At 32.2% G+C, this 25,666-nt stretch overlaps 1 protein-coding gene across 2 annotated transcripts in view; it reads right to left on the bottom strand.

Moving 5' to 3' along the window:
- Positions 1-25,666, bottom strand: part of Dcdc1 (doublecortin domain containing 1) — a 494,469-nt gene that overhangs the window by 410,813 nt on the left and 57,990 nt on the right. For both annotated transcript variants that reach the window (XM_047516704.1, XM_047516706.1), the window contains exon 6: positions 1,395-1,488. In XM_047516704.1, coding sequence (XP_047372660.1) covers positions 1,395-1,488 — 94 coding nt within the window. The remainder of the gene's footprint in view (positions 1-1,394; positions 1,489-25,666) is intronic.

Here is a 25,666-nt window from a genome sequence, read left to right as displayed (position 1 = left end):
AAATAATTTAAAGCCAGATAGGGTTATTAGAAAAGGTATTGGTTATTTTTTATTAATGTAAGTATAGAAGTAAATTATCATTGATCATAAAAAGTTAGCCAGAATGATAGAAGAAACATGAAGGAAAGGAAGAAATCAACTTTAATAATATTCTCACCACTCAACAAAATGAACATAAGGAAGGCTTCCTTGTGTTACACATCATTATAGGTAAATAACTTTAACATCTTGAGATGAAAATTCTTAAAAAAATGAAAACTAAATATGATATCTCATATGAGCATTAAGATGTACATGTATGAATATACCACTCACTGTAAATTTCACCTTTTATGTATATCTGCAAAGCACCAATTTAAAAAACAGTAAGTAAGTAGAAGGAAGACCAGCAGGCTAAAGGAAGGAGAACAGGAGGAGAAGAGAGGAAGAAGTACTGGGGACTGAAATGGAGCAAAATTATATTCCATGCATGCATGTTTCTGTCAAAACGAGCCCCAATACTATGTCTAACTATAATGTACTGATAACATTTTTATGACTAAGAAAAAATACATTTACTTGCTAAGAACACATATACTAACACACACATATAATCCTTTGCCAAAAAGAATGGAAGTTGTAAACAATAAGTATTGAAATGTCACAGTTATCACTTATTAAGTATTAATCAAGGATGACAAGTCAAGGGCATAGCCTGTTTTTATATAGTACAAGTGAAGAAATTGGAAACAAATGAAAGTATGTGGTATAGCCACATCCCCAAATCATCATAGTTGACTGGACCTAACCTTGCAGTTTAAGACATGTTATTTAATATTTCAACCCTCCTCAGGCATGGATTTAAAGTTTAAGTGAAGTGATGGACTATCCTAATAGCACATACAAACTCACAAATGTGGAATTCATGGTATTTTTGTTTTTAGGGAGTAGGAAACAGTATCTTTAGAGATATCATATGAAAATGTCACCTTCTAACAAAGACATACAATGAAAGTACTTTAAAGCACATGACATAACTTTTAAATAACCTCTAGAAGTTGACCAAAACATTTAAAAAATCTTAATATGAGCATACTGTAGCACAATTTCTCTTTAGAAAGCTATATCCCATAGAATTTGGCAGTCAAATTATGGAAATGTAGCAATTAATTTTGTTCTCTTCATTATGGCTTACAAAGATTAAAATTCTTATCAGTGTTTTGTAACACACAAATTCAAATTTGTCCCAAAATAAAAGATTCTTAAAACCTTGGTGCCCTATAAGAATACCATATTTATCCATGTCAAAATTTAAATGTTTTAGTATATCTATTTTCCATTTAAATGTTTAAAGTAAAACCAAAATTGTATAAATACCTTTCAAAATATTATCATATAGTTTACTTAAATCTTACCTTTAGAAATATCTTCAATTTTTCTGCCATACATATCATAAAGATATCTTGCTGGTGAGTCTAGATTCATTTTCATTGTGCAAGTATCTAAAACCTACACAGAAAAAAAAATCTATAAATAATTTATTACAGTAAGTTCTGGTTAAATTGAATACACAGTTATGGTTCTTTCTATACTATAAAGCTATTAAAATTATATTGTAAAATAAAATCTGATGATTTATGAAATGCTTCTAACGTATGAAATTTAAAAAGGGGTTATAAAATGGTCAGATCCTAATTGTACTTTAAAAATACACAAGTATTAATAAGAAAGAAAAATTAAGTCATGCAACAAATATTAAAATAGAGATTACTATCTATTTAATAAATACAACTGTAGAACTCTAAAAACTTTATATTATTCTTGCTACTTCCTATATATCCTATATTTCTATATTTTCCATTTACTTTACAAAGAGGGGATTTTTTTTTTTCAAATTTGATTTAAAGGTACTTTCTTTAGTTTTTAAATTCTTTCTAGGAACTTGTTCAAGCAGACCGTCTAAGCTCACTCTATTCATTCTTCTTCATTTCATGGATAACTTTTGTTGAATATAGCTTATGAAATATTAATTCTGGGTGAACTTCACCTTTAACTCCCTGTGTACATACTGAGGAACTTGGTGCTGCTGGAGAAAATCACATTACTGAAGACATGAGCATTAATTTTATTCATCATTAGCCGCCAAGGTCCCTCAACATACTCAGTCCCTTCTGTTACAATTCTTTGGTCAAATGTTTCTCCTACTTTCCACATTGAGCATTTTCAAACCATCTCTAATCTGGTATCTCCACCTTCTTTCATTCCTTTTTCACTTTCAGCAGAGAGTATCATCAGAGAGAAAATTGAAGTTTCATCTTCCCGATATTAAAGCTACAAGGCTACCTACTTATTCTTTCTTTCTTCCTCTAGTTATATTAAAGGGGTCCCCACTCCTATCTAATGTCAATATTCTATTGTACTTTCAATTACGTTTACACTGATTTTAAAGTAGTGTAAATTATCCAACATTTCTTCTCTCTCCAGTTTATATTCAAACACTCTAACTAGATTTTTCTGACTCTCAAACATAATCAAGTCTTTCCTATATAAAAATTAAATCCCTTCCTTTACCCCACATTTCCCTCTAGCTACTCTTCCTCTTCCCAGTGAAATGTCTTTAAAGAGTTGTTCATGCACATTGTTCCATTTCCTTTCTTCCCACTCTTTCTCAGAACAAAAGTCTGGCTTTCTTGTCATCACTTTACTTAAGTAATTCTAACAAAGATTACCAATGACTATCAGATTAATAAATCCAAGAACATTTTCTTAATTCTCAATTCTTCTGAACTTTGAGCAAATGTCCAAATGAACATTTTCTTTTTCTTTAAATACTCATTTCCCTTGAATTCTGAGATAAAAGAGTCCACTAATCCTTCTCTTGCTTTTTCTCTGTCCTGTTCATAGACTCATGCCCTTCATTCATTCACAGAATTGCTCAAGTCCTAGACCTTTGTCTTCCTCACTCTACTTTCTCTCTTAAGGTAATCCAAAATGAGCCCCAATGTTTCATCTTCCATTAATGAACTGAAAACTCCCAAATTGATATATCCACTTACAGGGTCTATTCTAACTCCAGGCTATGTAATACCTACTCAATATTTCCACTTCAACAGATTAAAGATCTCCTGGCCTAGTGCTCTTCTAGAAGTCTGTGTCTTAGGAAAAGGAACTTCTAGTCATCCAAATGAGAAAACCAGAAACTTCAAAATTGTCATTGATACCCTTAACACTTCATTGTCAGGGCTTGCTGATTTTGTCTTCTAAAAATCTTACCAATCCATATACTTTTCTTAATCTCCACTACTATATCCTATTACAAGCTATTACCTCCTATAGGTAGGACTCCTATAGTTAGCTAATAGTTTCCCTACATTTGCTCTTGCCCACTCAACTTATTCTCCACCAAGCAGTAAAGTCACCTATTCAAAACCATAAATTTGGTTATACTCCATAACACTCCTAAGTAAAATCCATTACATGATTTCTCATTGCTCTCAGAGGAAAAGGCGGCAAAAGTCTGTGACCTTTCTTACAAAGCCACTCTCCCCTTTCTATATGGAACTCACTCCCTCGGATTCATCCTGTCCACTCTTGCCATGGAGCCTTTTTGTATGCTGTGCTCTCTGTTTGAAATGCTTCCCCACCCTCACTATCCCCCCCATTGTTCCTATCAGTCCTGTTTATCTTTTCTCAGAAGGCTTCCCTACGCCAACTATTCCACATTTAATAATGTGATTGAGCATTTTACAACTGTCTTTGTCCACAAGTAGACTGAAAGATCCATGAAAACAGAACCTGGGCTGGCTTTGCTCACCAGTAAATCCAGGCACTGGTAGATGTCAATAGTCATGAAAATACTTTTAAGTTAGTGAAAAGGCAAAAGTTGATATAAATTATTTCTAATATTTATAAACTCATTTCACAATCAATGTCCTTTTTTAAGATTCTAATAAAACTAACAATAAAATTTATGACCAATTTTACCAAATTATGCTAAAATTAAACACTGCATAATCTCAGAAGACATTTTTTGCAAAAATAACTAATATCTTTAGTACCAGAACATTGACCTTAAATTATTTTTAGGAAATAAAATAAGAAAACCTTTTCATGTTTGTAGCAATACTGCTGGGTGCCAACCAGATATGCTTTTTGTACCTCATCCCTGTTACACTGTACTGATTTTTTTTGAGGGGTTCATCCTTCCTACTTTTGACTCAAGGAAAGTTACAGTTATCTTATCAGTGAATGGGTTGGAGATGGATATATAATCCAGTTCTGGTCAATGAGACACCATTAGGGGTTTCTGGGAAAGGTTTCTTCATTCATATGGAAGAGATAGTCTTCTTCTGTCTCTGGATATAATTGTATCTAGCTGTATAATAGCAATCTTGTTACCAATAGATGAAAAATACAAAATCCAGAGAACACAGCTGGAATCTGTCACTGTGCTTGAAGATGCCCTACCTCTGAATTTCTTGGTTCCTTTTCCCTTAACTGTTTGAATCAGAATATTCTTTCATTCAAGTTAAAGTCATCCTGATAGAAAAAAATTCTGTTGACCCATGTTCCTCAAATCATGAAAATTGATTTAGCCAATTCATTGAGTATTGTACAGCAAATAGATTTCACTTACTATAAAAAACCTAAGAAGGAAACTATTTAATTAGGAACCCAGGGAAGAATTTTAGAATAAATTTAGCAAGCTAAAACTGTGAAGATGAATGAATAATTATGAAATTAGTTCTTTGAATTACTAAAAATATTTCATCTTTTGCAATTAATCGTACTTGTTCAGTAGAAGAGAACTACAATTTGTTGTGAATTTTGAGAAAAGGAAATCTGTTTCTATCAATTTTTTTTCCAACTGAAAATTGGTCAAATAGGTTTGAATTTTTCAACAACAAAATTTATTAGATAGCACAAATCTCTGCTGAGGCCAATGTTTTACAACTTAGAGTTAGGATTATTTATCATTATTTTAACCCAAAGGTATGAGATTGGGTTGAATCTTACCTATCTTATTAAGTAGCTTAAAGGTACTTTTCTGAATAAATCTTGGAGATAATTTTGCTGGACTGTTCTTCATAAAGGTAGGTGATGATCAAATAACCAGATTAGTTATTTGTTCTAACTAGTAATGAACGTGACTGTGACTTATAAAAGCAATTATTTCTTGTGAACTTGTCTTCTTGGGTATTCTGGTATTTTACATTGTAATGTAAATGAAAAATACATAAAAAGATGTTCTAAGCAATCTATTAATACATAATTCTTTGGTAGTCTATCTTTAATTTATCTCTTCTTAAGGATAATTAAAAGGTCCAGATTACACTTCTAATCATATTGCTATTTTTGTTAGATTTTAAATATGTACTATATTGATATTTAATTGACAAGAAATAAACTGTACCTATTTTAAGTGTGCAGTTTGATGCATGTAGAAAAATATTTGTACCTGTGTAACAACCACCACAATCAAGATATAGAATATTGCCATACCCTTCAAATTCTTCATGTTCCTTTCCAATCAGAACTTAATAACAGACTCCAGGCCACCAACAATCCCTTTCCTTCACTAGAGAATAGTTTTTTCTGCTCAGCAATTTCATAGTATTTAATATTTTATAACTGGCTCCTTCATTTTCCCCAATATTTATTCCTTTTTATTGCTGAAGAGCATTCCTTGGCATGGATATATCATATTTTTTTAATTTACCAGTTGATATTGTTTTGGATTGTTTCTAGTTTGGGCTACTAAGAATAAAACTACTATGAACATTCATTTAGAAATCTTTGTGTTGATATGTTATTTCTCTTGCTATATGTCTAGAAATGGGACTGCTACATTGTATGGTAGGTGTATATTTAACTTAATTGGAAGCTATTAAGTTTTGCAAAGCGTCTATCATTTTGAATTCCCATCAGCCAAATGAGATTTCCCATTTCTACACATTTTCATCAACACTTGGTATTGTCAGTCTTTTTAATTTTAGCCATTCTCATGTTTGTGTACTGGTAACTCTTTGTGGATTTAATGTGCATTTCCTTAATGATTAATAGTATTGAACATGTTTTCATGTGCTTCTGGCTGATTTCTATGTCTTCTGTAGTAAAGTGTCCTATTCAAATCTTTTGACCTATTTTTTCCCATTTTTTATTTTTATTTTTACAGACTGTATTTTGATGCATTGTACACAAATGTGGTGCAACTTTTAATTTCTATGGTTGTACACAATGTAGATTCACACCATTCATGTAATCATACATGTACATAGGGTAATATTATCTGCCTCAGTTCACTATCTTTCCTTCCCCCACCCCCTCCTGCCCCATTTCCCTCTACACAATCCAAAGTTCCTCCGTTCTTCTCTTGCCCCCACAGCCCCACTCATTATGTATCGTCATCCACTTATCAGAGAAAACATTCAACCTTTGGGTTTTTGAGCTATTTTTATTGAGCTGATTGTTTTCTTACCATTTGGTTGTCAGAGATCTTTCTATATGATGAATATTTGTCAGATATGTTTTCTGAGTATTTTCTCAGAGTCTGTGGTTTACCTTCTTATTTTATGTTCTCTTTGAAAGAAGTTTTCCAAATTGGATAAAGTACATTTAATAATCTTTTGTTCATATTTTTGGTTTACTAAGAAATCTTTGCTTACTCAAGGTTGCAAAGATTTTCTCTATATTTTCTATAAGAACTATTATAATTTTAATGTTATGATCAGATTTATAATCAATTTTAAATTAATTTTTGTGAATAGTTTGAGTTAATTTCTTATCATACAACTATCTGTTTCAGCAACATTTGTCAAAAACAGTGTTTTCCACATTAAATTACAATATCAAAAATTATTTGCCCACATAAATATATGAGGCTATTTCTTATCTCTATTTTGTTTCTTTGCTCTTTATTAGTATTCTACTTCAATGCCATTCATCTTAACTATTACAGCATTATATTAAGTATTGAAATCAGGTAGTATAAATTGGAATACTAATCAATCTTAAGAAAGAAAGCCTTCGTATCATTTGCAACAACATGAATAACACAAAGGATATTATGTTAAGTAAAATAAGCCAGGCACAGATAGACAAATATTGTATTACCTCACTTACATATGAAAGCTAAAAGTCAAATTAACAGAAACAGAGAGTAGAAGGGTGGTTACCAGAACTTTGGGGTTGGTGGTACAGAAGAAATGGGAAAACATTAACCAAAGAACACAAAATTTCAGTTGGGAGGAATAAGTTCAGAGATCTGTTGAATATCATGGTGACTATGTTAATAGAATTAATGTATACTTAAAAATTGCTACATGTAGATTCTAAGGTTCTCAACACACACACACACACACACACACACACACACACACAATGTAAAGTAATACATACATTAATTAGCTTGATTTAGCCATCCCACAATGTATTCATGTTTCAAAACATCTTGTTGTAAAGATGATGGGAAGACAGCAGTATAGAACTAGGCAGCAAATCTAAACTGCTTCACAGTCCTGAATGGAGCAGTGATCAGCCCAAAGGGATGGGTAAAAGAGGGAATGCACTAAGACACAATATTGGATAGTTAGAGATTTGGAAGGACTTGGAAATTCTCATAATAGAAATGGAAAATAGGAAAGAATTTCTTAACCATGAACCCTGACCAGGATGGGTCAGTGTGGAGGGTAACAAAGGGAGAAAAAGGGGACAGGCAAAGCTGGTCAGGTTACTTCTTAAATGATGGTAGAAACTAAATTCAGACCAGGTAAAGCTGGGGCAGGTGCTGCAAAGTCACTTAGTGATCAGGAAGTGCACAGCTTATATCAAATGGTTGTGGAAAACTAAGTTGAGCAATCACCTAGTAAAGATCACACCTAAACCTGCCTGGCAAAAGGGTATTAAATCTATATAGCTTCACCCCATCTACAGACAGCAACAAATATTATCATATGGAATGCCTCTGAACCCAGTTATCCCAGTAATCTGTAATGTGTGGAGGGATAACTGCTAGCTGAAGGCTGCCAAACCTCTCTTGCACCACTACCAACAAGGGGAGCGGAATGGAATGGAATGGAGAGCAAGTTGCTCTCAGGGAGTACCACACCTTGGGAGCAGCAAGTGACCCAGATGCTAGTCACAGTTGCAGCAGATGGCAGAAGTATCCCATGACCCAGAAGCACTAGGCATCTCATAAAAAAGGTCCACAAAGGGGCAAACCACAGACACCAGCTTTCCTCCCATCCCCAGTATGTCCCAATGATGGCTAGGTGTTGCACATGCACCATGCTGGGTGAAACTGGATGAAGTTTTGGACCTACTCAGGAAGGTCCAATAAGAAGTCTCTCCATCTCAAATAGTTCAGCAGGGAATAACTTAGAACTCTCTAATGTCAGTTTTTGATTACACAGATAGATATTCTTTCACATTGATTAAATAGGTTCCCCATATTGGTTATTGCATTCCTTAATTTCAATTTTATGTATTTATTTTAATGTTTTAAAACATTAATTGGAATTATTCTTTTTTCTTCTTGCCCATATTTATACTATTTCATCTCTTTTTCTTCTTGCATTATCTGTTCTTGACTCTGTACCCACATTTATTCCTTTTTCCCCTTGTTTTCTTTTTCCTTTTCATGCATAGGATAGTAGTAATTTTACTTTCTTTAATACCTAACTTCTGAGTCTATTATAGAGCATTTGTCCCATTCTCAACTTGGATTAATAAAGTTGTAGAAAATATTTTCAATCAGTATTTTAAGGTGTATTAGTATAGGGCTTTGTTTGGAAGTGGTCTCAGTTACTCGTTATTGTTTTCTTCTCTCAAAATGGTTCAGGTATGATTTGGGACATAACAATAGGATCACATTAAGTAGGAGTACTGACACTTAGGTGTACACCCAGTCTAGGGCACAAAGTAAAGAGAAAGTAGATCACTATCTTTGTATAACATAGATATATGAAAATCAACATAGACATATAGGTAATATGAAAAAAACAAGGTAATAAGACAAACTAAAAGTTCATTAACACTCTAATAACTGATCCCATAGACATCGAAGTAGATGAAATGTAGGATAAAGAATTTAAAAAGGCTGTTGAAATGATCAATGAAATAGAAGAAAATCTAAGGAATGAACTAAGGGAGAAAATACAGGATATGAAAAAGCATTTCAATAAAGAGAATTTATGAAAAAGAACCAAATAAAAATCCTGGAAATGAAAACCTCCATCAATCAAATACAAAGTTGAAGTCTTGCCAATATTTATATCACATAGAAGAAAGAATTTCAGGCCTTGATATAATTCCTCACATATAAACTTGGACACCCAGATGGCAATAAAGAAAAAAGAAAACATAATCAGAATATACAAGAACTCTGGAGCAACATTAAGTGTCCAAACTTAAGAATCATTGACATCAAGGAAGGCTAATGGCATCAATAACCTTTTCAGTGAAATAATAGCAGAAACTTTCACAAACTTTGGAAATGACATTGACATTCTGACATAGGAGGCATTTAAAACCCCAAAAAGACAAGACCAAAAAAGAATCTTTCTATGACATAACTGAAATGCCAAATATACAGAAGAAAAATAAAATTTTTAAATCCTCAAGAGTGAAAGGTCAGGTAATATTTAAAGGTAGTCAGTCAGAAAAACATCTGATTTCTGAGAAGCAGCCCTAAAGTTCAGGATGGGAGGAAAAATGTGTTTCAAAGAATGCTATGTCCAGCAAAGCAATCCTTCAGAATCAAGAAGCAAACAAAAACTTCCAAGATAAGCAGAAACTAAAAGAATTCCTAACTACTAATTCAGCATTGCAGAAGACATGTAATGAAATCATACCCAGAAGACTAAACAAATAGCAGAGCTCAGGAAAGAATGAATCTCATTAGAAGAGTTGTTTAGCAAAGGAGAGTCAGAATTGAATTAAAATTAAATTAAATTTCTTCTCAGTCTCTCACAAAATCTTCTCCAAAATAAACTATATTTTAGGTCATGAAGCAAGTCTTAGCAAATACAAAAAAAGATATAATTCCTTGCATATTACCAGGTAATAATAGAATGAAATTAGAAATCAATGAGAAACACTATAGAAACTACATAAACATAAGGAGATTGATGAATACAGTTTTGATAATTGGAACATAGAAGTCAGGGGAGAAATTTTAAATTAAGCACTAGAAATTTATCAAATGGCAGAAAATAATACAACTTTTCTATTAAAACACCAAATGTAAATGATCTCAAATCTTCAATTAAAAGACATAAACTGACACATCAGATTAATAAACAAGCCCCAACTATATATCTTCTATACAAGATACACCTCTCAGTCAAAAATTGAAAGGATGGGAAATGATAATCCATGCAAATGGAGCCCAAAAGTAAGCAGGAGTAGCTAATAATAAGAGACAAAGAAGATCATTACATACTGGTAAAGGAACAATTCAATAAGAAAATATAAATATTGTGCTCCAAATATCAGTGCAACTAATTATGTAAAGTTAATACAACTTGACATAAAGATTAAGATAAATCACAATATAGTATAGGTGACTTCAACACACTTCTCTCATCAATGGGAAGATCATCCAGACATAAAATTAGCAAAGACATTCAGACTTAAAAAGTACTATAAATCAAATGATCCTCATAGAGATCTATAGAATATTTAATTCAACAACAGCTGAATTTACTTTCTTCTTGGTGGCTCATGGAAACTTCTCCAAAAAAACCCATATTTGAGTCACAAAGCAGTCTTGGCAAACACAAAAAAATTAAGTAATTCCTTGCATCTTATCAGATCATAATGGAAAAACTTAGGAATCAATAAAATGAAAAACTACAGAAACAAGGAGACTGAACAAAATATTTTAATGATGAATGGGTCATATAAGAACACAGGAGAAATTTAACACTTCTTATAATAAAATGAGAAGAGAGATACAATTTACTAGAATCTTTGGGATACTATGAAGGCAGTTGTAAGATGAAAGGTTATAGCAATGAGTGCCTACATAAAAAAAATCAGAAAAATCCCAAATAAACAACATAATGATGCATTGCAAGATTCCAGAAAACAAGAACAAATCAATTCCAAAACTAGCAGAAAGAAGGAAATAATTATCAGTCAAAAGTAATGAAATAGAGAAGTTTAAAAATGATATAAAGGATCCATGTAGCAAAGAATTTGTTCATTAAAAAAATAAACAAGAGTGATAAACACTTAACCAAAGTAACCAAAGAGAGAGAGAAGACCCAAATTAATACAATAAGAGGAGATATCAAAGGAGATGTCAAAGATATCAAAGAAAAATAGAGGATAATTAGGGTCTATCTTGAAAATTTATATTCCAATAAATCTAGAAGAAATGGATCAATTTCTAAATTCATACAACCTACCCAAATTGAACCAAAAGGGTATAGAAAACCTAAGCAGACCAATAACAGAGATTGAACCAATAGTAAAGAGATTTCCAACAAAGAAAAGACTGGGACCAGATGGATTCTCAGCTGAATTCTACCAGACCATTTTTTGCCTTTGTGTTTTTTTTAAGCTTTTGAGTTGCTGAGGCTGGCCTAGAATTTGAGATCTTCCTGCCTTGCCCTCCCAAGTTACTGGGATCATAAGTGTGCACCACTGTGCCCAGACCATTAAAGAAAAACTAACTCCAATGCTCCTCCAATTTATTCCATGAATTAAAAGAGGGAAAACACTTCCAAACTTATTCTATAAATCTAGTATCACTCTGATACCAAAACTATATAAGGACACATCAAGGTAAGAAAATTAAAGACCAACATCCTTGATGAACAGATGCAAATATCCTCAATAATATTAGCAAACCATATTTGACAATACAATAAGGTAACTGTAATTGATAATTATCAAGTTGGTTTCATTCCAGGAATGCAAAGATGATTAAATATGTGTGAGTCAATAAATGTAATTCACCCCATGAGTAGAATCAAGGATAAAAATCACATGCTCATCTCAATAGATGTAGAAAAAGTCTTCAACAAAATTCAGCACGTAATTACAATAAAAGCCTTCAAGAAACTAGGTATAGATGGATCATACTTCAGTATAATAAAGTCTATCCATAAAAAATTCCAAACCAACCTTATATTGAATGGGAAAAATCGAAAGCATTTCCTCTAAAATCAAGAACAAAAGAAGTATGTCCACTTTCACCTTCTTTCCAACGTAGTATTTCATTGGGTAGAGCAATTTGGTAAGAGAGAAAGGGAAATGGGCAGGAATACAAATAGGAAAGCAAGAAGGCAAATATCACTACAGATGATATGATCACATACTTAGAAGACTCTAAAAACTCCACCAAAGAGACTTTTAGATCTGATAAGAAAATTCAGCAAATTATAGTGCAAAAGTCAATCACTTTTCTATATATCAATCTTCTGATCAAGAAATCAGGAAAACACTTCCATTCACAATAACTTAAAAAAAATATCTAGGAATAAACCTAAACAAGATGGTAAAAGACTTCTACAATAAAAATTACAGAGCAATGAAGCAAGAAATTTAAGAAGACAGTAGAAGATGAAAAATTTTCCAATGTTCATGGATTCATAGAATATTGTTAAAATAGCCATATTATCAAAAGTTATCTACAGAGTCATGCAATTCCCTCAAAACAGCAATGACATTCCTCACAGAACTAGGAAAAAACCTAAAGTTCATATGGAAAAAACAAAAGACCCAGAATAGCTAAAGCAATAATTAGCAAAAAGAGCAATGGTGGAAACATCATAATACCCATTTTCAAAATATACCACAGATCCATAGTGACAAAAGCAGCATGGTACCAGTATAAAAAGACACATAGACCAATGGAATAGAAACCAAACCCACTTAGCTGCAGTCATCTGATAAAGGTGCCAAAAATATACATTGGAGAAATGACAGACTCTTTAACAACTGGTGCTGGGAAAACTGGGTATCTATAGGTTAAGGATTGAAACTAGACCCCTATATCTCACCCTGTAAACAAATTAATTCATAATGGATACAAGACCAAAATATAAGAACTGAAACACTGAAAATGATAGAAGAAAATGTAAAAGAAACCCTTCAAGATATAGGAACATGCAATGACCCTCAATCAAGCTGCAATAGTTTAGGAAATAATAACAAGAACTTGACAAGTAGGACTGCATCAAATTAAAAAGTTCTGACAAAACAAAAGAAACAACAGAGTAAAGAGAATGTATTTACTATTCTTCAGACAGAGGGTCAATATCTAGAATATACAAATAACTTTTTAAAAAATGGCAAATCACCCAACCAATAAATGGGCAAATGAACTAAACAGACATTTCTCAAAAAGAACAGTACAAATTGCCAATAAGCATATGAAAAAATAATGTTCAACATCTTTAGCCATCAGAGAAATAAAAATCAAAACTACACTGAGATTCTATCTCACTCCAGTCAGAAAGACAATCATCAAGAACAAAAATAACAAACAGCACAGTGGTGCACTGTGCTGTAATCCTGTAATCCCAGTGGCTCCGGAGGCTGAGGCAGGAGAATTGCAGGTTCAAAGCCAGCCAAAGCAATTAGTGAGTCCCTAAGCAACTTAAGCAACTTAGGGAGACCCTGTCTAAAAATAAAAAATTTTAAATTTTTTAAAAGTCTGGGAATATGGCTCAATGGTTGAGTGCCCCTGGGTTCAATCTCTGCTACAAAAACAAACAAACAAGTAAAAAACTACAAATAACTGTAAATGCTGACAAGGATACAGGGGTGAAGGTTGGATAGGAGAGAGGAACCTTTATACACTTTTGGTGGAAATGTAAATTAGTACAGCCATTTATTTCCATAAATCAGTAAGGAGGGTGCTCAAAAATCTACAAATACAACTACTCAGTATATATCTAAAAGAAAGTTAGCATACTATTGTAAAGCCTATATATCCCTGTTTATCATGTCATAATTATCTATAAACAAGTATGTTATTAGCCTAGATGCTACTCAACAGATGAATAGATTTTTTAACATGTGGTAAATATACACAATGGAGTATTATGCAGTCATAATGAAAAACAAGATCATGTCATTTGCAGGAAAATGAATGGAACTACCCATCATTATATTAAACAAACAAAAAAAAAAAGACAAAGAAAACAACCTCCTGTTTACTTTCATATGTAGAATCTATGAGGCGGGGGAAATGGTATGAACGTAGAAGGGAGACTATTAGTGAAAAGGAAGGACATGTGGGAAGGGGGAATGACAAGGTAATGGTGAGAAATGGGAAAACCAAAAGGACCAAAACAAGTTATATGTATGTACAAATATGACACAATGAAACCCACTATTCTGTATTATTTATAGGGAATTTTTTTAAATGAGAGAAAAATATTTTCTCTATTTTCTAAAAGGTTTATGTAAAATTGATGTCATTCTTTTTTATAATGGTATGATCTGAAATTTGTCATTGAGGTCACATGGTCCTGGAGTTTTGTTTTGGAAATTGTAAATTCAATTTCTTTGAAACATGGAATCTCAGAATTTTAATTTTTTATGTCAATTTTCATAATTTATGTCTTTAAAATTCTTCCATTGCATCTAAATTGTCAGTTTTATTTGCAAAATGTTGTTCATAATACTGCCTATCTGTCCTTTCAATGTAGCAATATGTGTAGTCATAATATCACCTTCACTATAGATAATGGTAATTAGTCTCCCCCTCCCCCACTGCCTTGGTCAGACTTGTCAGGCTCTTTTGAAAGAGCCTGTTTTTGCAGATATTTTCTATTATCTGCACATTTTCTCCTTCAACAATTTTACTCTTATTTTCTTTGTTAAGCTAATTTTGAGTAAAATTTGCTCTTCTTCTTCTAGCGTTTAAGTGAAACTTTAAATCACTTTTTTTAAACATCTGACCTTTTTAAAATACCAGTATTTATCTAAGCACAATTTTACCTTCATCCCACAAATTTTGAGTCTGAATTTTCATTCAAACTTCCCTTCATTTTTCTTCTTTGAGTCATGTGTTCTTTAGAACTGTGTTATTTAACATTCATATATCTGGACAGTGACATGATATCTTTTATAATTATTTCTAATTTAATTCTGCTATGGTCAGGAAATATATTTTACATGATTTTACTTCTTTTAAATTTATTGGGACTTGTTTAATGAATATCAGATAGTCTAGCTCAGTGAATGCTCCATGCACATTTGAAATAATTCTTTTGTGCATACTCACAAATTGTTTTTGGTATCATTTTATTTCAGTGAAAAACATATTTTACCATTTCTCATGTGCGAGTCTACTAGAAACAAATTACCTCAACTTTTGTTTATCTGAGAATGTCTTCTTTTTATGTCTTTATATTTTTGACCTTTTTAAATTTTTTTATTTGTTCTAATTAGTTGTTTTGAATGATATTTTTCACCTTTTATGAAAGAAATTCTTAGCAAACAGTTTTTCTTTTCAGTACTTTAAAGATACTGTTTCTATTCACATTTTGATGATTTTTTAATCTGGCTTGCATTTTTTCTGACAAATCAGCTTACATTCTTATACTTGTATCTCTGTATTTAATGTGTCCCTCCCCACTGGAGTTTTTCTCTTTGTATTATTACAACAATGTGGTTTATTGTCCTTAGTCTGGTTTTCTTCATCCTAGATATTCACTGCACTTCTTAGATTGGAGAGTCGATGTTTTTCATGACCTCAGAAAAAAATTTGACCATTATTTCTTCAAATGTATTCACTTCTGTTTCAATCTTTCTTGGACACAATTTATATACATATTAGACTTCTTCATATAATCCCATTAGTTGTTGACACTCTGTTCTTTTTTTCAGGCCTTTCCTATTTTTATCTTCACTTCAGTTCAGATATTTTTTATTACCTGATATTTTCTCCTTTAATGTTTAACCTGCTGTTACATCCAATGTGTTCTTAAATTTGAGATATTATATTTTTCAGGCTTAGAAGTTCTATTAGTTCTCTTTTTTCCATTTCTCCTCATATTATATTCATATTTTTTAAGTTCTTGAACATATTAAAGCATACTTTTCCAATAATTTTATTTTACAGTCTGATACAATTGAGTTTTCTTCTAGATATGTATTACCTTTCTGGGGATCTTCATTATTAGGGTTTAGATGTGAGGTTTCCCCCAAAAGCTCATATGTGAGACAAAACAAAAATGTTCAGAGGTGAAATGATTAGGTTATGAGAGCTCTAATCCAATCAGTGGATTAATCCATTTTGATAGGGATTAACTGGGTGGTAACTGTAGGCAGGTAGAGTGTGACCAAAGAATGTAGGTCACTGGAGGCATGCCTTTGGGGTTTATATTTTGTCCCTAGCGAGCAGAACTCTCTATCTCCATGCTTCCTGGCTGTCATGTCCTGAGCTGCTTTCTTCCATCATGTCCTTCCACCATGATGTTTTGCTTCCCCTTGGGCTCAGGGATGTGGAATTGGCCATCTAAACTGAACCTCTGAAACTGAGTCAAAATAAACTTTTCCTCCTCTAAAAGTTCTTGTCGGGTCTTTTAGCAACAGCAATGAAAAACCTGACTAAGATATTCATGAATGCCCACAGGTTCAGCAAGACCTATGCCCTCCAACTGGTCAGAAAGCAAATGTCTCCTTACCCTACATATATTCCCAGAGTTATTTCCCTTTTACATCCCCATTAGTTGTTCTTTATTTGGTAACTGTATCCTGATCCCTGTGGAGTTCATCCTATACATGAGCAACTTAACATTCAGTCAAAGGTCTAAGGGGATGCCTATGTAAATTATGGGAATGAACCTCCAAATACACTGTACTTTTATGGGAATGCCTGCAAATTTCCAGCCACTTCAGCCTCTAAAACTTTGATGTCTATCTCTTCAGCTAATGGAGACCAATATGATTTTCATGGATTTTCCTTCTCTACACTTCAGTACAAAATTTGCATTCAGTGGCAATCAAGAATACAAGCCACAATAAATGTTGGTGAGAATGTGGGTTAAAGGGTATGCTCATACATTGTTGGTGGGACTACAAATTGGTGAGACCACTCTGAAGAACACTACGGAGATTCCTCAGAAAACTTGGAAAGGAAGCACCATTTGATCCAGTTATCCCATTCCTTGGTATATACCCAAAGGATTTAAAAACAGCACACTACAATGACAGAGCCACATCAATGTTTAGGGTAGCTGAATTCTCAATAGCTAAACTATGGAATCAAGGTAGTGCCCTACAACCGATGAATGGATTAAAGAAATGTGGTATATATGCACAATGAAATATTACTCACCTTTAAAAAATGAATTCATGACATTTGCAGGAAAATGGATGGATTGAGAGACCATTATGCTAAGCAAAATAGGCCAATCCCAAAAAACCAAAGGTCATATGTGCTCTCTGATATGTGGATACTAACACAAAACCAAGTGAGAAGGGAAAGAACAGAAGTTCAGTAAATTAATGAAGGAAAGGGAGAGGGTAAAGGAGTAGGAAAGATAGTGGAATGATTCTGACATAATTTCCTATGTACATATGTGAATACACCACAGTGAATCTCTATATTGTATACAACCACAAGACTGAGATCCTAATTAGAATAAAATGTACTCCGTGTTTGTATAAATAAGTCAAATTATACTCCACTGTCACATATAACTAAAAAGAACAAAAATTTTAAAATTTAATAAATAAAAACAAGAAAAAAATGGCATTCAGGTAAAAAAACAGGTAAATTGTGGGATGCAATTTTTCTCATTCTCTTAGGCAGTACATCTGGAGCTTCCTGTTATCTAATATATAGAAAGAATTGACTCTCATATTTTGTTCAGTTTTTCAGTTGTTTAGAATGTGATGATAGTCTGATACACATATATTATGTATGACAGAAACAAATGTCTCATGTTTTTATATTTAATGGTCATGTTAAATCATCTTCAAGTGAGGACACATTAGGAATATTAAAATGTAAGAAAAAGTATGTTGTGGCAGTTTTAAGTCATGAAAAAGATATTGTCCTTGAAGTAAAAAAAAAAAATTGTTCTAGTTCTAGCTCTTACAGTTAATACATTTTGAATATGGGAGTTAACTGAAACCAGTGTTTGAATTACTTGACTAGATGATTTCATAAAATTCTGTGAGTCCAAGTCCAAAAACTAGATAAAGTTCATCAAATATACTTTAGTTACAGGTTTATATGGAGACTAATTAATGAACCTTTCAATTTAACCATCACTGTTATGTTCTTACAAATTAAAATTTATTAAACATATAAAATGTAAATATTAAAACTAAAAAATAATTTCAATAAAAAACAGAAATTTTATTCCTTCAGATATAATATATGGTTGCATTTTAACTACCCCTAAACAACATAAAGGCTCTCCTTAACTATCATCAATAAAGTAAATATATCTTTAGACTAACAATTCTAATTTGTTTTCAATTCCATCTAGGAAATTCACATTTCAATTTTTCTTAGCATTTTACTCAAGAAAAGAATTCTGACCACTAATAATTACTTATAATATTCTAAAATAATCTAATTATATAACCATGAAAAATAACATTAAATCAAAAGAAGACAATTGGCTAATTATGACCTTTTGAGAATAAACTATTATCAAATTCTATATTCAAAAATATTAATTCATTTTCAATCAGATATTAAACTTTGGTATTAAAGGTCAGACTAATTTTTAAATATTAATAATTAGTGTCAATGGAACTTTTCACATTTCATAAAAGCTCTTTAAAGAACTACCAAAATACCAATTATGCATGACCTCCCCTGTCGGAATACATGTTGAGCATCTTTAATCAAATTTTGTTACTCCAGGTGCTCCTTTCTGAAATCTCCTAAAATGTTCTCTGTAAATTATTTTACCCATACTATTATAAAATCTCTTCTGGTACAGTTACTGATTTATATATATGAATATCTATAATCTTATTATGTGGTACTTTTTTGAGTTGAAATGGGTCTTTCTTAAATATTTTATTAGGTTGTTTGTTTAGGCTTATTGAGTTATTTTTCAAATTAACAAATGGTAAAAATCAAAGAAATCTGGGTTTTCTGCTGGCTTAAAAACATCTAAAATTCTATTATTTATTTATACCTTGAGAGTTATATAAGTAATTCCTTCAATACTTATATGGTTTTTCAGAAACATGGGAAAATAATTACAATGGAATATGTTTATACACAAATATGAAGGGAGTACTTATTTTTATCAAAACTAGACTTGTTACACATAGACTACTCCATTTCTGCAAATTGGTAAATGTTTTTCATTTCCTGATTTCTGAACTCCTCCATGCATTTGTCCTAATCCAGCAAGTAGTTATCCAGTTTCCCATAACATCTTTTTTTTTGTCCCATAGTTATTTTCTTTCTCTTAAACCACATGAGAAGTATAGAAGATCAAACAAGAAAAAAAAAACTCCATGAAAATTAAATGTTTTCACTCCAAAGAAATGATAAATGTTTGAGGAGATATTACATATATACATATATGTTTACCAAGATTACAATATTATACAAAGTAGACAAGTATCAAAATATCACAAGGTACCCCATAAATATATACGATTTTTGTGTTAATTTTTAAAAATGCTACCAAATAACAAGTTTGTGGTTTTAGAACACTAGAACAAGAGTTCTCAAGTTTTAGCGGGGCTAGGAATCATGAAGAGTCATTAGTTGAAATTTGGTTACTCAGGCCCAACACTGAAGATATTCTTAACTTAGTAGACTTGGAGTGGGGCCCAGGAGGATGGTTTTCATACGAAACCCAGATGATTCTAATGCAGGTGTTCTGTGGACCATACCTTACTGCCGGCCTGTTGCCTGCAATATATATATGATGCCTCCAGAGGACAGAAGGAAGTATCAGGTAAACAAAGCCTGTTTTTCAAGTTAGAGTACACAAACTCCCAAGAAATTGGGCAAAATAATCAATTGTGATAGGGAGTGAATATTGGAATTACTTTTATTTAAAAAACAACATTATCAATAATTTTTAAAAATTAACATAGCTTTCTTTTTCCTAAAAAAGAAAAATAGAAAGGAGAAATGATAATTAAGTTGTAAATGATTTAGCAGAAAGAATTAAAAATTAAGCTAGCAGAAGTAAATTTGACTTGTATAGTTGAACCCAGAAAGACTCAGAAACTCGAAATATCAGGTATTTCTAAAGGTGGGGCTGAAAACAGGTTGACTATTTTTTATAAAAAGCAGTTAAACTCTCAAAACCCTTCCCTCATATCATCTATTTAGGCAACTATACATTTACCTTAGAAAAGAAAGAAAATTTGTTCTCTGGAGAGACTAATCCAGAGAAATTGGGAATCAGAGGCATCAGGCATTGCTGAAGTGCGTTTATTGAAAAGAAGAGAATTAAAGTCTATATGCAGAAATGGTAACCCAACCTCCTTTTTCACCGGACTACCAAATTGTTCAAACTGACAGATTCTATGTGGTGAAACTGATTGACCCCCAAAAAATAACCTATAGACACTGACAATTAGGAATAACCTTATCTCAAGAAAAAAACTTGTCAAGAATGGTCAATGAAACCCATCCCTCAGTAAGACACACCTATGTTCACAGAACTTTTTAAGCAGTTTTTTAGTTTGTTATTTAAATATTGGTGGAGCATTAATTCAAATTTAAAGAAAATCTATAACACAAAAGACCACAAACAAAAAAATCCCAAAAGAAAAAACAAATACACAAAGAAAACAAAGATTATGTGGGAAAAATTTAAAAATTCATTGAATCAAAAGGTAAAGATAATATTCCACATAGTCTAACATAAAATTAGAAGTTCCATATATCAGAACAACAACAGTAGAAAATGATACTGTCAAAGAAATAATTCAACAAACTTCTCAAAAGAGAAAGATGAGACTTTTTGGCTGAAAAGACACCTGATTATCCAGCACATCTAGGAAAAACTTTTGTGCACTGTCATAAGGAGAAAATTCTAAATATTTTCATTCTTTGTGTCACCCATAAAGGATAAGGAATCAGTTTGGTATCAGACTGCTCAATAGCAAAACTGGAAACAACAAGCAGTAGAATAGTACCTCCAATATTTGGAGGGGGAAAAAAAGTATTTCCCAAGATCTCAAAACTTTGACCTCTTTAACTCATTCTTGGGCACTCCTATGTGCACAACAGAGCAAATGAAGATAGAAGAAAACTAAGGAACCAAAAAGGAGGATTCCAACAGAGGGGAAGGGAAACAATATTCCACAGCTTGATGGTGGGAGAGATCCCGGGACAGAGTCCATAAAGAACAACAAGTTCAAACTGGAGCAAGAGGATAACAGCCATTTTCATTGTTTCATTATCTTTTTCATAATTTATTCACCAGTATAATTTCATGTCATTAGTGACAGTACATAGAAGACAAAGTAAAAAGGAAATAAGATACAATTATTAACTACTGAAAAAAAGTAAACATTTTTATAAAGATGATGCTGTCCTGAATAATATCTACCACTTCTTTAACAATGAATCCAAAAGATAAATGGTGGAGAAAAAAAAAAAAAAAACTTAGTCACCTTGATGCTAACTTTAAAAACTCAGGTATCTGTAGCTTTTCATTTCAGATTAACTTGGCATCTTATACCCACAATTTTTTCTTAATACCTTTGTCAGTCCAAGAATATATACATTTAATCTATACCCTGTAGAAGCAAATGCTGTGTGATTACTAAAACTACAGCAAATATTTCTAAAACTATTAGATTTGAGTTTCAAATTTCAGAATTTATTGAAGAAATTTATCATGTTGGTCCTTATTTCAGGCTTCTTAATTACTTAAACTCCTGAAATAATTAAATGGATTTTCTTTTGATATCCCATCTATGATTAAAATATAGTCATTTCCACTGGCTACATTCTGAGCTCAAAGAGGACTTTCTACTTTAACTACCTTACTTTACCATTCTCAGCAATTCTCTCCTCATCCCACTGTCATAACCTTTACCATATTAGATTCCTTTCCATTCTACTTCACTTTTATAACACTTAGTAAAAATCTAAACATAGCTAGTGTTCCTAATATGATGAAAGAGAAAATAATTGATGTTTTCCTTATGACAATGCCACATTATCTTTTTTTGTAACTTTTTATTTTTTTATTTTATTTTTAAATTTGTTCTAGGTAGTTATACATGACAGTAGAAGCCATTTTGACACACTGTACACAAATGGAGCACAACTTCTCCTTCCTCTGGCTGAACATGGTGCAGAGTCACAATGGTAGTATAGTCATACATGTATATGGGGTAATAATGTCCACTCATTCTACTGTCCTTCCTATCCCCACATTCCCTCACCTCCCCTCAATCCCCTCTGCACAATCCAAAGTTCACCTTATCTCTTTTACTTACATGTTATTTAGTCTATAAATAGGACATTATCCTGTGATTATAAAAAAACTTTCAAAGTTTAAATTTTATTTACAAAATTATTATCTAGCCTTATTTTTCACTTACCAAAAAAAAAGTTCTTACTGACACATTTTATTGTTTCCTCTCCTTTACTTCACTCTTAAAAGTGATATTTAGGTAAGTATCTACATGATTATTACCGAAGCATATCCAATCATGAATTTTATGAATTGTAAAGTTCTATTTTTTAACATTTTTATTGTTTCTTTTCAGTTATACATAACAATAAGATTCATTTTGATATAATTTAAATACCATGGAATATAATTTGCTCAAATTCAGTTCCCAGTATTTCTCTCTTCCCTCCCTTCCTCCCTCTCCCTGTTCCCTCTCTCTACTGATTCATCTGCCATTTACTTCTAGATTTTTTTTTTCTTTTTGGTTAGTGTCTTGTGGATATACATGCTAACTTTCCTTTGTACCTACATGAATATACCACAGTGGAAAGTCTATAAATTGTGAGGAAAAGAAGGACCTGAAGACTCCCTTGATCATACAATATCCAGTTTTAAATAATGCTCTCTAGAGACAAAAAAACAAAACAAAAAAACAATAACAACAAAAAAAGCAGTGACATTTTTATTTATATTCAACCTTTCATATAAGAACATGTAATTGATAAGTGACTATTATCCCATTTTACCACCACAGCATAGAATTATATAGATTGAATTGAACTCAGAGGTTTTCTAACCTAGCATCTATATTCAAGAATGACTGCATTTTAACAATCCAAGAGCTATATCCTTCTTTATTTTTCAAAATCTCCAGGGAAGATTTTGCAACATGCCTTAGCAATCTTCTCTGATGTACAATATCCTTTGTTTTACTTATAATTAAAATCTGCAGATAATAAGGTGATAAAACCCAGGTTTCCCAGATTCTTGGTCAATGCCCTCAAGTGGCTATAGTTTTAAAACAACCACAAAAATAATTACATGAAGAAATAGTTATTTTGATTAAAAATTTCAATCTCTAGTCAATTAATCACTTATTTCAAGCAAAATTTCAATTCAAAATAGTCAGGTATTACAAAACACACCGAATTGGAGTTCATAATAGTTGTCTCCTTTTAGTAAGTAAAATAATTTCTATTTGATATGTATCTATGAATCCTAAAGTTAAGAACAGGGGGGCTGGGGCTGTAGCTCAGTGGCAGAGTGCTTGTCTAGCACATGTGAGGCACTGGGTTCGATCCTTAGCACCACAGAAAAACAAAATGAAGGCATTCTGTCCATCTACAACTACAAAAAGGTTTTAAAAAGAATTTTTTAAAAAGGTAAGAATAGAAAACATTTACTGGGAACGTTCTGAGTGCCAGGCATTGCACTCAATGCACAACATCACATTGAATTCTAACAGATATTCTAAGTAGAGATTTCTATTTGAAGAAATTGAGGCTCTCAGGGAAGCTAAATTGTTCAAAGTCTCATAGCTAGTGAGTGGAAAAGCCAGGTTCCAACCTAGACTGTTTAGCTGTGTTTTACTGTCTCCCATACTTTTTCATAATTTTTAATGGTTTTTTTTAGTTATATATATATTAGGATTCATTTTGACCTTGTTACAAAAGCATGGAATATAATTTGTTCTAATTCAGTCCCCAATACTTTCACTTTCTATCCCCCCCTCTTTCCCCCAGTTTCCTTCCCTTTACTCTACTGATCTTTCTGCTATTTTTTAGACCTTTTTTTAAATTAGTGTCTTGTGGATGTACATGATGGTGAGATTCACTGTGGTATATTCATATATGTACATAGGAAAGTTAGATAGGATTCATTTTACTGTCTTTTCCTATCATACATTCTTAATAAATTTGTTACTATATTATTATTAGACTGCTTTAAGATTGGTTGAAACATCTATAAAAAGCTATATTTTTTCAAATTCCTATTAGTTCCTCTGTATTTTTAATATCAAAGATGATCTGAGAAGTATAAGTAGTTTCTTAAAAAATGGGAATTTCTATGATAAGTAATACTACAAATTTCAGTTTTTTAAAGTTTTGTTGATATACAATATTTCTTAGGATTGTTTCAGATTTATTTTTTAAATTTAATTTGTTATTTCAGACTTTGCTTATTCTTCCAAGGAGCAAGGCCACTTTTAGATCTTATTATTCTAAATGAAAAGAGGCATATTTGAGATTTGAAGCTAGGTTACAATGACTTAATTCTAAATATCTTCTAAAATATTGAATCAACTAGAAAGTTCCTCCTGGTGTAAACATAACTTTTACCAGGTAAATGGCCAACTATATTAATCAAATAAGTATCTTTGCTTAACTAAAGTAATTCATGCTGTTAGTGCAGTAAGTACACTTTCAACCAGGTGAATATATGTAATGCCTTCCTTGATATTTCAGTTTATTAGTTGACATTGCTATTTAGAAGGAAAAAAACCCCACATTTTTAAAGCCATAAAATCTTTGAAATTTGATTCATATTTCAATATTTAGTACAAAATTACCTTTTTCATTGTTTCCTTTCCCACTGTAATCTCATGCCCATCCTGTCCCATGCCATTCTTAAAGAACAGAATTCGGACTGAGGTCTTCTCAGTAAGTTTCTTCATTCTACTAGAAAGAACAGGCTTGGTTTTCTGTCTTTTGACATCAGTAGGAAGCATCAGCCCATTCATTGTCCAAGTTATTTTCTTCATTAACAACAGATGGTCTAGAAGATAATTTTTTTAAAAGGCAAGTCAATATTTGGCTTCAGAATTAAAAATGGACACATCATGCTTCCCTCCCCCCTATTACCTATATCATATACACTGGCCAGTCTCCATTTAGATGCTGGTTTTCTGAAATGCTACCACCAGCTTCCCACTAACCGTGACATAAGCTGTAGCAAGCTGTCTGCTCTGATAGCTTGCATAAATCATCATTTCTGAAGGGAACAGATGTTCAGGGTATGAAAGAGTAATACCACAATTTAGTCCTAATTAAAATTCACCTTAGCATGCCTCTATCACAGATCAGATGCACCCAGCTGAAAGGGACCACTGAAAGGGTCCAATCCCCTTTACTTACTGTAAAACAACATAGATCCTGAACTTTGTGGTGGGAAAACACCTTTTTCTCTTTAATGTGATTTCTTATCCATGATGCTTTAAAGATAATGACCTCCAAATACTAACCTTACCATAATTCTTCCCCTGTAACTAGAATGAAGGTGCCTTCTAGGACACCATTGGTGAGAAATTCAAACCATTT

This window comes from Sciurus carolinensis, chromosome 11 (genome assembly GCF_902686445.1).
Source record: "Sciurus carolinensis chromosome 11, mSciCar1.2, whole genome shotgun sequence".
NCBI classification, from domain to species: Eukaryota; Metazoa; Chordata; class Mammalia; order Rodentia; family Sciuridae; genus Sciurus; species Sciurus carolinensis.
Note: the sequence above shows the minus strand (reverse complement) of the source record. Positions and strands in the feature narration are given on the sequence as shown.